At 69.3% G+C, this 12,285-nt stretch overlaps 2 protein-coding genes across 7 annotated transcripts; both read right to left on the bottom strand.

Moving 5' to 3' along the window:
- Positions 1-4,284: 4,284 nt before the first annotated feature.
- FAM174C (family with sequence similarity 174 member C) lies at positions 4,285-7,416 on the bottom strand. Of its 3 annotated transcripts, none has more exons than XR_002809425.2 (4): positions 6,434-7,416; positions 5,383-5,499; positions 5,061-5,169; positions 4,356-4,741 (listed from the first exon to the last, which is right to left on the bottom strand). XR_002809425.2 is itself a non-coding variant. In NM_001433578.1 (3 exons), coding segments are annotated over exons 1-3 (408 nt in total). In that variant the 5' UTR covers positions 6,724-6,743; the 3' UTR covers positions 4,285-4,740. The 3 variants fall into 3 exon arrangements, 1 of the variants encoding a protein (NP_001420507.1); XR_002809426.2 differs by having other exon boundaries at positions 4,356-4,724; NM_001433578.1 differs by lacking the exon at positions 5,061-5,169 and having other exon boundaries at positions 4,285-4,741; positions 6,434-6,743.
- Positions 7,417-7,556: 140 nt separating this feature from the next.
- On the bottom strand, positions 7,557-12,078 carry CIRBP (cold inducible RNA binding protein). Of its 4 annotated transcripts, XM_023646355.2 has the most exons (9): positions 11,934-12,078; positions 10,863-10,971; positions 10,547-10,653; positions 10,333-10,471; positions 10,161-10,242; positions 10,018-10,088; positions 8,489-9,704; positions 7,795-7,932; positions 7,557-7,706 (listed from the first exon to the last, which is right to left on the bottom strand). In XM_023646355.2, the coding sequence occupies exons 2-7, from the start codon at positions 10,963-10,965 to the stop codon at positions 9,688-9,690; spliced, it is 519 nt and encodes a 172-aa protein (XP_023502123.1). In that variant the 5' UTR covers positions 10,966-10,971; positions 11,934-12,078; the 3' UTR covers positions 7,557-7,706; positions 7,795-7,932; positions 8,489-9,687. The 4 variants fall into 4 exon arrangements, with proteins under 4 accessions (XP_023502123.1, XP_070128417.1, XP_070128418.1 ...); XM_070272316.1 differs by lacking the exon at positions 8,489-9,704; XM_070272317.1 differs by lacking the exon at positions 8,489-9,704 and having other exon boundaries at positions 7,557-7,703.
- Positions 12,079-12,285: the final 207 nt, after the last annotated feature.

Here is a 12,285-nt window from a genome sequence, read left to right as displayed (position 1 = left end):
GACGGGGCGGGGGGGCCCGTTTGACCCCAGCAGGACCGGACCTCACGGCGGGAGAAGCAGGGCGCACTGGGGGAAGGGACCGCCTTGGCAAAGGCCCGGCGCCGGGTCGGCTCATTTGCATGCAGGGGCCACCGAGGCGAGAGCCGCCACCGCCACCCGCCGCCGCCGAGCGGATTTGAGCAGAAGCTCCGTTTTCCTTCTGTTCTTGTCTCTCTCAAGGTCAGAGCCGGAGCAGGGACGGGAACAAAGGCGCGCGGCCCCCATTCAACCTCGCGGTGCCCGCGGCCGCTCCCACGGGAGGGGCCCCAGGGGGGGCGGCAGGACAGCATCGAGGCCTGGCCCCGGGCGAGGCGGGGGTGGGGGTGCGGGGACAGCTGCCCATGCTTGTGGGGACCCCTGCCCGGCAGGGGACCACCATGGGCACCCAGAAGGCCCTGTCCCCTCCCAGGGCTGGTGGCCATCCCAGCCTCCAGGTTAGGCTGGCAGGGGCTCAGCGGGAGTAAGCTTCCTCTGGAGTCAAGGGTCAAAGGTCAGGCTCACGCTGAGGACAGGGGTCAGTCTTGGGTTCAAGGCTCAGTCAAGGTCAGGGGTCATCCAGGGTCGCTGTCAGCCCCAGGCTCAAACTCAGGACAGGGGTCTGTCCCCATCCCTCCTGGGCCACACTCTTGGGCGCCGGGATCTGCCCCAGACTGGGAGGGTGGTCCTTGTCCCCTCCAGGTGCAGGCCCGCCCCCTAGCCTGTGCCCAGCCTCTGGTCCCGCCACTGCTGCCCACTGACCCCTGACCCCACCCATGAACCGCCTACCTGGCCAGTCAGCCGAGTCCCCGGGGCTTGGGATCAGTGTCCAGCGCCCCTCAGCCTTCAAAGTCCACGGGGCCCCAGGGGAAGCTAAAAATATTCGGGGAGAAATTTCTCATTACAGAATCAACAGGACCCAAGCGGCAGCCTGCTCCGGTCCTGGCGGTTTTCAGAAGCCTCAGGCGGGGACCGAGAGGGTGGCCGGGGAGAGCAGGGCCTCAGCGAGGCGGGTGGGCACCCGCTGGCCCGGGTCAGAGCGGGGGCCCAGAGAGCAGCCGTGTCCAGGAGGGTCCCCGGCTGTCGGCTGTTGTCGCTGAGAATAAACACGTACCCCTGTCGGTTGCTGAGGAATTAAAATTCCCCCCCTGGTGACCCGTGTCCAGCCAGGCCCTGGAATCTCAGCCCCACCGAGACGCCCGTCACCCCCATCCCAGCCACCCACCCACCTGCGGGACAGGAAGCCACGCCTGCAGCTTCCTCCCCACCCTCCTCCCCACCGTCCTCCCCACCCTCCTCCCTCCTCCCTCCCCACCCTCCCAGCCCCAGGGCCTGGACACGGACCCTGTCCTCCTGAGGTGACCCCTGGCCAGTCTGGGGACTAGACCACCGTTGTCCAGAAGAACTTCCCTCGAGGGTGGAAACGTTCCACACCAGCACCGTCCAGTACGGGTGCCCCCAGCTGCCGTGGCCACTGGGCACGTGAAACAGGGCCAGCGCCATGAAGAACAGGGAGCGTTTTCAATTCACTCCCTTTTAATTCGTGTAACGGTAAAGAGCCACCACGCTCTTGCCCTGGGCAGCAGAACTCCAGGCCTCTTGGAGCCACTCCTGGGTGTGCACCTGGCCGGGGACACCTGCCTGGGACCAGGACATTGAGGACTGCCTGGGGGGCCCGCAGCTCAGACCCCCCCCAGAGAGACTGAGGTGGGGCGCCAGGGGGACCAGAGGGGTCGGGGGTCCCAGGAACCCCAGGGAGGCACAGCCGCCGAGTCTGCTGACCCCAGGTGGTGGCAGGCGGCCTTGCTGGGTGCTGGGGCCGTGTCGGAGGGAGTCCCACATCAGGGCCAGTGGAGGAGGTGCCCCCGTCCCAGGAGGACACCTCGCCTTGACCCCACGGCTGGCCGGCTGGTGGCCAGAAGAAGGCTGGCCACAAGCCACCCCTTCAGCGAGTCCAGGCGTCCAACTTCTCCAGCTTCCACGTCCCTGTTCCCAGACGGAGAGCCAAGGGCACAGCGCAGCAGCCAGGAGCCGGACACCACACCTGGCCCGCAGCTGGGGGCACCAGTTTGTGGCTTGTCCAGTGGGCACGGCCCGCGGGGTGCAGGCGGCGGGAGGGCCCTCGAGGCGCCGGGTTGGCGCACCCCCACCTGGCACGGGCTTGGGATCCGCTCCACGCAACCCCCATGTGTCCTGTGTCCATCCCGTGTGCATGACCATCCGTGTCGCGTGTCCTTGCGGCCGGGTGTGGCTGTGCCCGTGAGGGAGCACGTGAGGTGGAGGAAAGTGCTGGAAACCATGCCCTGGCTCGCTCGTGCGCACACACGGGCCCTGGAGCAGTGGGGACCGCGGCCTTTCATGTCTCACCCACGGCCCCTCTCCGGGCTTCAGCTGTGGGAACGTGCTGCTACCAGCACGTTAACCTTGGCAGGGCCGCCCGTTCCCGCCCCCAGGCCGCCGCTGACCGGGCACTGACAGGCACAAGGGCTGAAGGTGCCGGGTACCCCTGCCCGCCCCCCATGACGGGCGCGGGGCGGGCAGTGTGTTCCCGGAAGCGGATGGCAGAGCGCGAGGTCTCTCCTGACCTCATTAGAGTAATTAATGTGCCTTTTGAAGCCCGAGGAAGCGCTCGGAGCTGTGGGAGAGGGACACGGATCACGGTGGGGGCGGGGGGGGTGGGTGCCGCGCGCCTGTTGAGAGCGGGTCCCAGCGGGCCAGACTCAGAGAGAGACAGAGAGACAGATGGAGAGAGACCGAAATGGAGAGAAAGAGGAAGCGTGGATAGAGAGAAACACAAAAGGGGGAACGGGGGTGGGGGGGGCGTTCAGAGTCAGACAGACACACAGTCAAAGACATGCAGAGAGACCCCCCTGGGAGACACATTGGGAGACAACAGCCAGAGCCCGAAGGGCATGCACGTGACATCTCTGGACCTCCCAAAGACTCTGGTCTCATTTCCTCAACTTCCCTGCAGGACCTGCTGGCCCCTCAGTGCAGGACCCTCCCAAAAATAGGAGAGGGAGGGCAGTCAGGGAGAGCTTCCTGGAGGTGGCAGCTGGGCATCAGAGGGGTAAAGGGCACTGTGAGCAGACTTGGGGTGGAGAAGGCAATAGAGACACTCAAGAAAGCAGACCGGGGACCAGCTCAGAGGACCCTGAGTGGAGAAGAGAGTGACTGGCTGAGGGTGACGGAGCCGGCTCCTCGGCACCCTGGTGGCGGGCAGGGACTCAGGCTCAGGCCCAGAAGGCAGGGTCAGCGGGGCTGATAGGTGGACAGGCCCCAGGAACCGATGGGTCCCAAACGGGCAGCAGGTGGGTCCATCCCTCGGTGGACACACGGACAACATGGGGCTCAGAGATGTGAGAAATGGGACCCCCAAATGGAAATATTTCTTCACCTGACCGTTAAGCTTGTGGGGAGAGGCTCAACCACACCTGGGCCCAGCGGCCAGTGGGACACGGCTGCCACCTGGTGGCAGCTCTTCCTAACAACATGGTGGTCGTGTCTCTGGCCAGTGGCCACGGAGCCCTGACTACCGGCAACCACAGGCCACACCCTTGCCTCCAACCATACAGATGATTGGGGTGACAAGCCAGGACCAGACTCTGCTTAGAAACAGCTTGCAGAGAAAACAAGGACCTCAGAGAAACCCACTGAGACCCTCGAAGGCAATGGGGGGGTTCAGGCGCCCCAGATGGGGTTGGGGTGCCCAAAATGGGAGACAAGGTGCCCGGGATGGGGGTTCAGGTGCCCAGAATTGGGATCAGGTGCCCGGGATGCGGTTCACATGCCTGGGATGGGGGTTCAGGTGCCCGTGATGGGGGTCAGGAGCCCGGGATGGGGGTCAGGTCACTGACGATTCCACAGGAGGCTGATAGGGGAGGAACATGGGGGCACAGGGGCCCTCAGGCTGCAGGAAGCTCCACCTGCCTACATTACAGCCCCACAGCTCCCTGGGAAATGCCCCCCAAAATGCTGGTGATAGGAGGGGAGGAGATGGGGATGCTGCAGAACCTGACCCTTGAGAGACCCCAAGCTGAAGACAGCAAGGAGAAAGCAGCCCGTGAGCAGGGACTTTGACGGACGGATGAGAGTTCTCTCCAGGCCCCAGTGCAGTGCCTGTCGGGGCCTTCGTCCAGGCAAGTGGGAGCAGGCGTCCCCGATCTCTCCACCTGCCCGTGGGATTCCTCACTGGACCCTCCAAACAGTGGGGGCGAGGCCCAAGCAGCCAGCTTGGTCACGGAGGGGAGAAGGGAGGCGCAGATGGAACCTGGCTCTGCCGCCCACGCCCGTCGTGAGCCAGGATGCCAGGCCTGGCCTGCTGTTGACATGGGCACCAAGACAGAGCCACCACTCCTTTATTGTCCCCAGCCCAGGGGGAAGGTGCTCCCAGACAGGCCTTCAGCCCCCCTGCCCCCCAGGCCTCGGCTCAGGCCAGCCACGTCCCCACAGCAAAGAGCAAGCAGCACAAGCCACAGTCCGGCCAGGCGGCCTGAGTCCTGGGAGGGGCTGCCAGAGCCTCTCTGGCTTCTACCGGCCATCTCGGGTGGTCCTGTGCAGGCGGGGGCTGAAGCGTCTTCAGGGAGGCTGGGCAGGTCCCACACGAGCTGTCGCGGTGCAGCCAGGCCAACAAAAGAATCAGCGACTGCGCCAGGCACTGGGGGTGACCCCGCGTCTTGTCCTTCCCCCAGGGCCGCTGGAAACGCCACCTGTGTGACCCAAGCATCTGGAAGGTGAGGGGCAGGGGTGAGCTGGGGAATGAGGGCCCGCTCCCCTCCCAACCCATGTGCCAGGCACTCACCCTCCACAGCCCCGACCCCAGGCCCACCCCAGCCCACTCGGACAAAGGGGCTGCCAGATCGCACCAACACCCCCACAGGTGGTGTCAGAACCACCTGCCGGTCCCGTGGCCTCCTGCCTGCGCCCCCAACACACTGGACAGGCTACTGCTCCCTGCTCCCCCTTCGCCGGCTGGGTGTCGGGTGGCCCTCTGCCGCAGGTGCACTTCCCGGGGCTGGGGCCACGGACAGCTGTGCCTGACCCACCCCCTTGGCAGCAGCCAGACTCTTCCTCCACCTCTAACGTTGATCTCGCCCTTCAAGGTCAGACCCAAGGTAAGCATCCACCGACTCAGGCGCTGCGACCCTCGCCCATCTTAAAGAAACGGGAAACTGAGGCTGACAGGGAACACCATGCCCAAGGACACACAACTTGCCACTGCAAAGCCAGTGCTTCAGACCGAGCCACACTTGTACTGTGATGACCTCGATGATCTCACGGGGTGGGGGGTCTTCCCTCTCTCCAGCCCAGCCCCAGCCCCTCAGCCCAACCCCCCAGACCCCGGAGGTCGGGGCAAGGCCGTGCTACCATGTCAGATTCCTGCTTTCAAACACCGTCTCCTCGTCGCTGTCCAGCGAGGCCATCTCCGCGGACTCCTCGGTGTTGGCCAGCAGGCCATACCTCCGCCGCTGCGGCTTCTTCAACCTGGAAGCAGGCCTGGGCGCTGACAGCCGTGTCCGGCCTAGGGGGCCGCTGACACCCGCTCCTGCTTCCCCCTTCCCCAGGGAGTGCCGGCACTCGGCCTCCCCTGCTCCACCCCACAGCTCCGTTGGTTGCTCTCCCGTCAATAACTAGAGACAGACGCGCCGGGCCGAGGCCTCCGGGCCAGGGCTGAGTGAGTCTAAGAGACGCGAGGAGGACTTGCCGGACATCGAGCGGAGAGCTGTCGCCCAGAAGCTCGTCCTGCCCCGCCCTGCCCCCCACCCCCGGGAAAGGAGGGGATCCTTCGGCGGCGGGCGCAGCAGCATCCTCGGAGACAGAAATGCACTGGGCACCCCCAGGAGCGCCAACGGGGACAAAAAGACCCCTTTAGAGCGTCTACACGTGGTCAGCTGTGTGACAAAGATGTCACACTTCCGGGTGTCAGCCTCGGAGAGGAGGCCAAGCGCCGAGGTCAGGGGCCTGCGGAGGGCGCCACGGGGCCTGAGCGGGCAGAGCATGTAGTCCACGGAAAGAGAGTCCCCAACCTCGGGGCAGGAGGGCAGAACCCAGAGCCCGACCTCGGCCAACGCTGGGGCGCGCTCCGGCCGGGCTCCGCTCCCGCCCCGGGCCGCGTGCCCCGCGCTCACCATCGCCGCAGAGAGGCAGTGGCAGAGCAGAGAGACAAAGCGAGGGGCCACGGGGTCCCGACGCAACCCAACCTCCTGCCCTCTGGTCGACGGCGCCTGCAAACCCGGCCGCCGCGCCTCCTACCTTATGTATAGGCCCGGAGCATCACGTGACCGCATGGTCCCGCCCACCCCGCTCACGTGACAGCGACGCCCGCTCCGGGGGCGGGGCTCTCGCGCCCCAGCACGTGAGGCGCGAGGCGCGCGTTGATTGGCCGCGCCAGGGTGGCGGCGGCGGGCGCCGGACGCACCTGAACGCCCGGATGAGGAAGTAGAGCGCGACCAGGCCGCTGAGGCCCGTGAGCACGTAGAAGGAGCGCAGCAGCGGCGAGCCCGGCGCGGCCGGCGAGCGCGGGTGCGTGCCGTTGTGCGGCGCGCCCGGCTGGCTCCCGTTCGTCACGGCGGGCGACGGCAAGAGCGTGGCGTACGCGGGGTGCGACGACCTGGGCGTGGTCCCCTGGGCCCCGCACAGCAACGCCGGCAGCAGAATCGCCGGCAGCAACAGCAGCAGCAGCGGCGGCGGCAGCACGCGCGGCCCCATGGCCCGCCGGAAGCGGAGGCTGCCCCGCCCTCGCCGCGCTGTCACTCACCGGCGCCAGCCAATGGCCCGCGGGGGCGGGGCCCGACTCCGGAAACGCCCGCCCCCGGCCGCTCCCGGGGCGTCTCCCCGCGCCCCGGCCCCGCGGGCCCGCCGCGCCAGGCCTCAGTTGCCCTGGGCCAGACCGGGTCACGGCAGCTGGGCGCGCCACAGGGTCGCCGCCCAAGGACCCGCACGGACGAGGCCACGCCACGCAGGACGGCTGGGGCCGAGCCTGGGCTCCCTCCGGTCCGGGCCCCGACTCGCTGTTCTCGGCCGGTGGGCCCTCCCGCAGCCCGTGCAGCCCGGGGGCCGGTGGGCCAGCAGGGCGGCCGTGCCGTGGCCCGCGCCGTCCACGAGGCCACGGCATCGGCGCCCGCAGAGCCAGGACCAGCAGACCGGACCGCCGGCAGACGCGGGGCCCTCGCCGTCCTGACCGCGCTGACCACACCGACAGGGCCCTGCGCCCGCTGCGCCGCCCCCACCCCGGGGGAGTTGAGGGGACCCGCTCGGCCCCAAGACAGCTGCACCCCAAGACCAGCGAGGAGGCCACCAGCCCGCCCGGGAAGCAGGCTCGGCCCCGCAACACCGATGAGGCTGCCCGGTCACTCCGCCGAGACGGCCAGGGCCCGGCAGGGACGAGTGCCCCTCACACCGCAGGAGACCTGCCCGAGGGGGCGAGGACGTGACCAGCGGGTCTTTCTGGTTTGGGTCCAGCTCACACCCTGAGCAAAGGCCGACAACGCCTTCTCTCCTGGACGCCGCCACCTCCCCGCCGCACCCACAGCAGACTCAGATTCCGGGTGGACACACCAGCCCTTTATTGCAGTCCGACTCCCACGTCCCGTCGCCGCTGTGGACAGGGGCTGGCCCCCGTGCAGGCCGGCACACACCGTTCTCCTGGGGCGACTCAAGCCCCGAGCCCCAGCCTCGCCAGGAAGCACCTGCTGGAAAGACGAGGGGTGAGCGCCGGCTGCAGCGGCGGGAGAGAGCCCACCAGGAGGGCCGCGTGTCGCCCCCAGGAACGGCACTTACAGGTGGCAGGCTTCCAGGACAGGTGGCTGCGCCTCCGACTCTTGCCCCCAGGTGAAGTCCCTCTTGGGACAGTGACCCCAGATCACCGCCGCTCTCGGTGGGGGCCACCGTTCTGAACCGCACTGGCCTCCCTTCAACCTGCCAAAGCAAAGGGGCATCACCCCCGCCGTCCCGGCCGCGCTCGCCGCTCCCCGTCCCGCCTCCCCCGAAACCCTGCGCAGCTCCTAGGAGGGTCTCAAGCTGGTCCTCAGGCCATCCCGGCAGCAGCCCGTCACGGGCGTGCCCACGGCGGCCTGCGCTCGCAGGGGAGCCGGGCCCTGCCCGTCGCGTGGGCTGGGGGCAAAAACGCAGGCGGCAGCAGAGACCAGGGACCTAGAGCGAGGGGGTGACTCGGGCAGCCCTCAGAAGCCCGTCGGCCGAGCAACAAAAACCCAAAAGGCAGGGCGTTCGGCGGGCTCCAATCCTGCTTACGGGCTGAACCCACTTGCAGGCGCGACTGCCCGGCCGCTGGCCTGGCCGCAGGCGGGAAAGGCAGACGGCCAGGATCGGACATTAGTGCTAACTTGATTTACAGAAAAGAGAAAACGAAAAACGGAAAAGCAAAAACCAGTCAGGGAGCATCCCCGGCACGTGACCGCACTGCCACTCGAGCTCCCGGCCCAGAGGGGACGCGGGCGGGCGCGGAGGGCGTTACCTCGAGGTCCAGGCTATCTCCGCATACGAGCTAGCCCAGGGAGCCGCTTGCGTCTCGGAGGTCTGCTGGGCGCACAGCACTTCCGTCCTCCGAGGGCAGCTTCTTAGGCTAGCGGAGAGCGCTCAGGACGTGGGGAGCGACAGCAGACCAGCCCGCCAGCCGGTCAGTCTGCGGCCGCCCCGGGACGCCGCGCCACCTGCCCTCCGGCCTGCCGCTACACTGAGGCGGTGGGGTCGGCGTCAGTGCCCTGCGTCTGCCGCCTCTGAGCTCGCGGCCCGCCCCGTCGGCCCTCCGGCTGCCGCCGCCAGAGGCCTCCCGGGCTGCCCTGCGGTCCGAGCCGGCCGCTCCCGTCACCCACCTGCTCACCCGACCGGACGGTGGCCGTCGGCTGTCGGAGCGCCCGGCCAGCGCCGCTTCTCCCTGCCTGCCTGCCTAGCTCCCTGCTCGGGCGGGCTGCGCGGCCCGCGGCCCGCGGTGCGATGAGGGAAGGGGTCAGAGCGCGGTTCGTTTCAGACGGTCTTTTAATCGGCTTCGTGAAGCCAAAGAAACTGCGTACAAGGATTCCTCAACCACTTCAATACAACAGCGACGGATGCGCACACGTCTTCCGGTAAAAAAGGACGATATAAATAAACATGCCCAGGGCCTCGCCAGGGACGGCCGCCGGCCGCGGGGGTGCGGGCCGGGCCTGGGCAGCCGGGCGCTCGGGGCGCCCCGGGCCGGTCCTACCGCGCTCCCCTCGGACACGGACACGGAGGTGGAAAAGCCTCCGCTCCTCAGCTCCCGACCAGAGCGGATTCCGAGTCCGTTCGATCTCAAGGGGAAGCAAAGCGGGGCTCCCTGTTCACGGGCCGACCCCACTGAAAAGAGAAACCAAGAAGGCAACACAACCAAAAAACCCACACGACCCCCAGCCATCTTCCAGAAGCTCCTGGCTCACGGAAGAAGAAAAAAGCAAACCCTGAAGTGCTTTTCAAAACGTTCTTAAAAACCTCAAAAACGGACAGCACTTCCTTAAAGAGAAAAGTCTAGTGACGAAGCCGTCCGGGGGTCAGGAGCGGTCAGGCTGCGTCTGACAAGATGGGACGGAGAACTACAAAAGTGGGGTCGGGGAGTGTGGTCACTACACGTCAACGGCTCAGCGAAGCTCCCACAATCGTTAGGGACACAGCGAGCGGCACGATCTCGAGCAGCAGGCCTTACTCGCTGTGTGTAGCTGAGGACAGAAGCAGGCACAGTGTCAACGCGCCGAGCGCGCGGCGGGCAGCGCTCCCCGCCCGGGGCCTGGAGGGTCGGGCCGCCGCCTCGGGAGCCACCTCCCCCCGCGCCCAGCGGCCGCCTGCTCGAGGGTGAGCGCCCTGTGCTGCTCGGGCCGCCGCGTCCTGCCTCTCGTCGTGGGGCAGAAACAGCCGCTGGGACCGACACCCGAGAGGCAGCCCCGGCCCGCAGGGGCGAGGGCACCGACGAGGTCTGAGCGTCCCTCGCAGAGGCCGCCTGGCCCGACGGCCGGGCCTCGGGGCGCCACTTACCGTAGCTGTCGTAGCTGTCTCTGTAGGACCCGCCCGAGCTCCGGTCACCGTAGCCGCCGCCCTGACTCCGGCTGTGGGGGACACGTGGCGCTGGAGGGCACCTGGGACTCACCCCCCGGCCCCCCGCCGGCCCGCACCCTCACCTGCCGTAGTAGTCCCGGGAGCCCCCGTAGCCCCCGCTCCTCGACTCGAAGCGGCTCCCGCCGTAGCCTCGGTCCCCGCCGCCTAGACAAGGACACGATGGGCAATGGCCAGCTCCCGCCAGCCCCGCCCCGCTGCGTCCCGAGGGCCACGGGCCCCGAGCCCCGCACTCACCTCTCGAGAACCCGCGGCCCCGGCCTCGGCCCCCGCGGAAGAAGCCGCGGCCCCCGGCAGAGCCGCCGCGGTAGCCCCGGGAGCGGCTGTCCGAAGACTTGCCCGCCTGGTCCACGCGGATCTGCCGCCCGTCCACGGACTGGAGACCGGAGAGCGGCCGGGTCAGCCTCTGCGCCCCGCGCGCTGGACCCGGCCCCCTGCGCCCCCCCCTCACCTTCCCGTTCATGGCCATCATGGCGTCCTTGGCGTCGTCGATGTTCTCAAAGGTGACAAAGCCAAAACCCCGCGATCGCTGGGTCTCCCTGTCCTTGACGACCACCACTGCAGGGAACAGCGCCGGGCGTCAGCCACTTGCCTGCCCCGCAGCCCCGCAGGCCCGCAGCCCCCTAGGCGCGCAGCCCCCCAGCCCGCAGGCCGCAGCCCCCCAGGCGCGCAGCCCGCAGGCCGCAGCCCCCCAGGCGCGCAGCCCCCCAGCCCCCGCAACCCCACAGGCCCGCAGCCCGCAGCCCCCTAGCCCGCGGCGGCCTCACCTTCCGAGATCTGCCCGTACTTGGAGAAAACCTGCTCCAGCGACTGCTCGTTGGTGTCGAAGCTCAGCCCCCCGACGAACAGCTTGCCCTCGTCCGACGCCATGACGGCCTGCGGGCGCGGGGACCCCTGAGACCCTACCCGCGGGCGCGCCCTCCCCGCAGGCTCCCTCCCTCCACGCCAGCCTCCCCCACTCGAGGCGAGGACCCCAAGAACGGCCTTTTTCCCTGGATCGCGCCGAATCCCCAACCCGGGAGCCGGCTCCAACCAGCCCGGAACCGGCGTGTCACTCGGGGCCCCGCCCCCCGAGACGAGGGCCACACCCCGCGCCGCCCCCAAACCTCGGCTAAGGGAGGAGGTGCAGGGCTGGACACCCAAGGAGACACCGGCCACCACGGTCCCCGTGCCGAGGGGCGCGCTCACAGCCTGACCATTGGGAAGCGGGGCGCGTGGGGGGGGGCAGTGCTTGGTCCACTGGGGCGGGGGTGGGACTGGGGTGCTGACTTGGAGAACCTTCCGTGGGCGGGGAAACCCTCCGCCCAACGGATCCGGGGACACAGATCAGATGGGGTGCCGGTGCCGCGACCCTGATCAGATCCGCCGGGACGTGGGGCGGCGATCCCCTCGGCCAGCTACCGCGGGACAATGGGGACACGGGGAGCGGGGGCACCGGGGAGTGGGGACACCGGCAGCGGGGGCACGGGGAACAGGGCCCCGCCCCGGGCCCGCCCCCGCCGCGCGCATGCGCCCCGCGCGCGCCCTGCGCCACTGCATCCGGGCCCTCGGCGCTCCCGCCATTTCGCTGGGCGCAGCCTCGCGATCGCGGCCGCCATTTTGCGGCGGCGCCCCGCTCACGAGTGGGCCCGGTCCGGGCGGGGGACGCCCTCCGGCCGCGGCTCGGCCTGGTCTCCCGCTGCCCCACGCCGCCGGCGGGGCGGACTCCACCCGGGGCCCGCCCCGGCACCGCCCCCGCCCAGGGGCGTGCCGCCGCCGCCGCCGCCCCGCCTCGTTCGGCCGGCCGCAGGCCGCCCGCCGCCCCGGGCCCGCGGACCCGGCGCCGCCAGGGCCCTCACCACCGAGCCGGGCAGGTCCCTGACGCAGGCGGGAAAACGGCACAGCGAAACGACCCGAGCCTCCTAACGCGCGAGTGAAGGGGGAGCCCGGCGCCCGGCCTTATGTACTCCGCCGCGGGGCCCCGCCCCCCTGCCCCGCCCCCGCGCCGCGTCGGCCAATCCCAGGCCCCAGGCGCCGCGGCCGCGCCTCATATTCATGATCAGGGGCGGGGCTTGTGCCAACCACGCCCCCTCCCTCGCGCCTGGGCGCCGGGCACGGGGATTGGCGGGGACGCGCACGGTCCGCAGACCCCGGCCCGTGCGCGGGGGGCGTGGCCGAGGCGCGGCGGGGCTGACCCACTTCCGCGTGCCC

The sequence above is a fragment of the Equus caballus genome, chromosome 7 (genome assembly GCF_041296265.1).
Source record: "Equus caballus isolate H_3958 breed thoroughbred chromosome 7, TB-T2T, whole genome shotgun sequence".
NCBI lineage: Eukaryota > Metazoa > Chordata > Mammalia > Perissodactyla > Equidae > Equus > Equus caballus.
This window is presented reverse-complemented; position numbering and strand designations above follow the sequence as displayed.

What these genes read in the sequence shown, in the direction of transcription:
- CIRBP (XM_070272315.1), bottom strand. Translation starts at nt 10,965, where the DNA reads ATGGCGTCGGACGAGGGCAAGCTGTTCGTCGGGGGGCTGAGCTTCGAC. An exon ending in GTACGGGCAGATCTCGGAAG is followed by an intron (nt 10,654 to 10,862) that starts GTGAGGCCGCCG and finishes TGTTCCCTGCAG; the next exon opens with TGGTGGTCGTCAAGGACAGG. An exon ending in TGATGGCCATGAACGGGAAG is followed by an intron (nt 10,472 to 10,546) that starts GTGAGGGGGGGG and finishes TCCGGTCTCCAG; the next exon opens with TCCGTGGACGGGCGGCAGAT.
- FAM174C (NM_001433578.1), bottom strand. Translation starts at nt 6,723, where the DNA reads ATGGGGCCGCGCGTGCTGCCGCCGCCGCTGCTGCTGCTGTTGCTGCCG. An exon ending in TTCCTCATCCGGGCGTTCAG is followed by an intron (nt 5,500 to 6,433) that starts GTGCGTCCGGCG and finishes GCCTGCTTCCAG; the next exon opens with GTTGAAGAAGCCGCAGCGGC.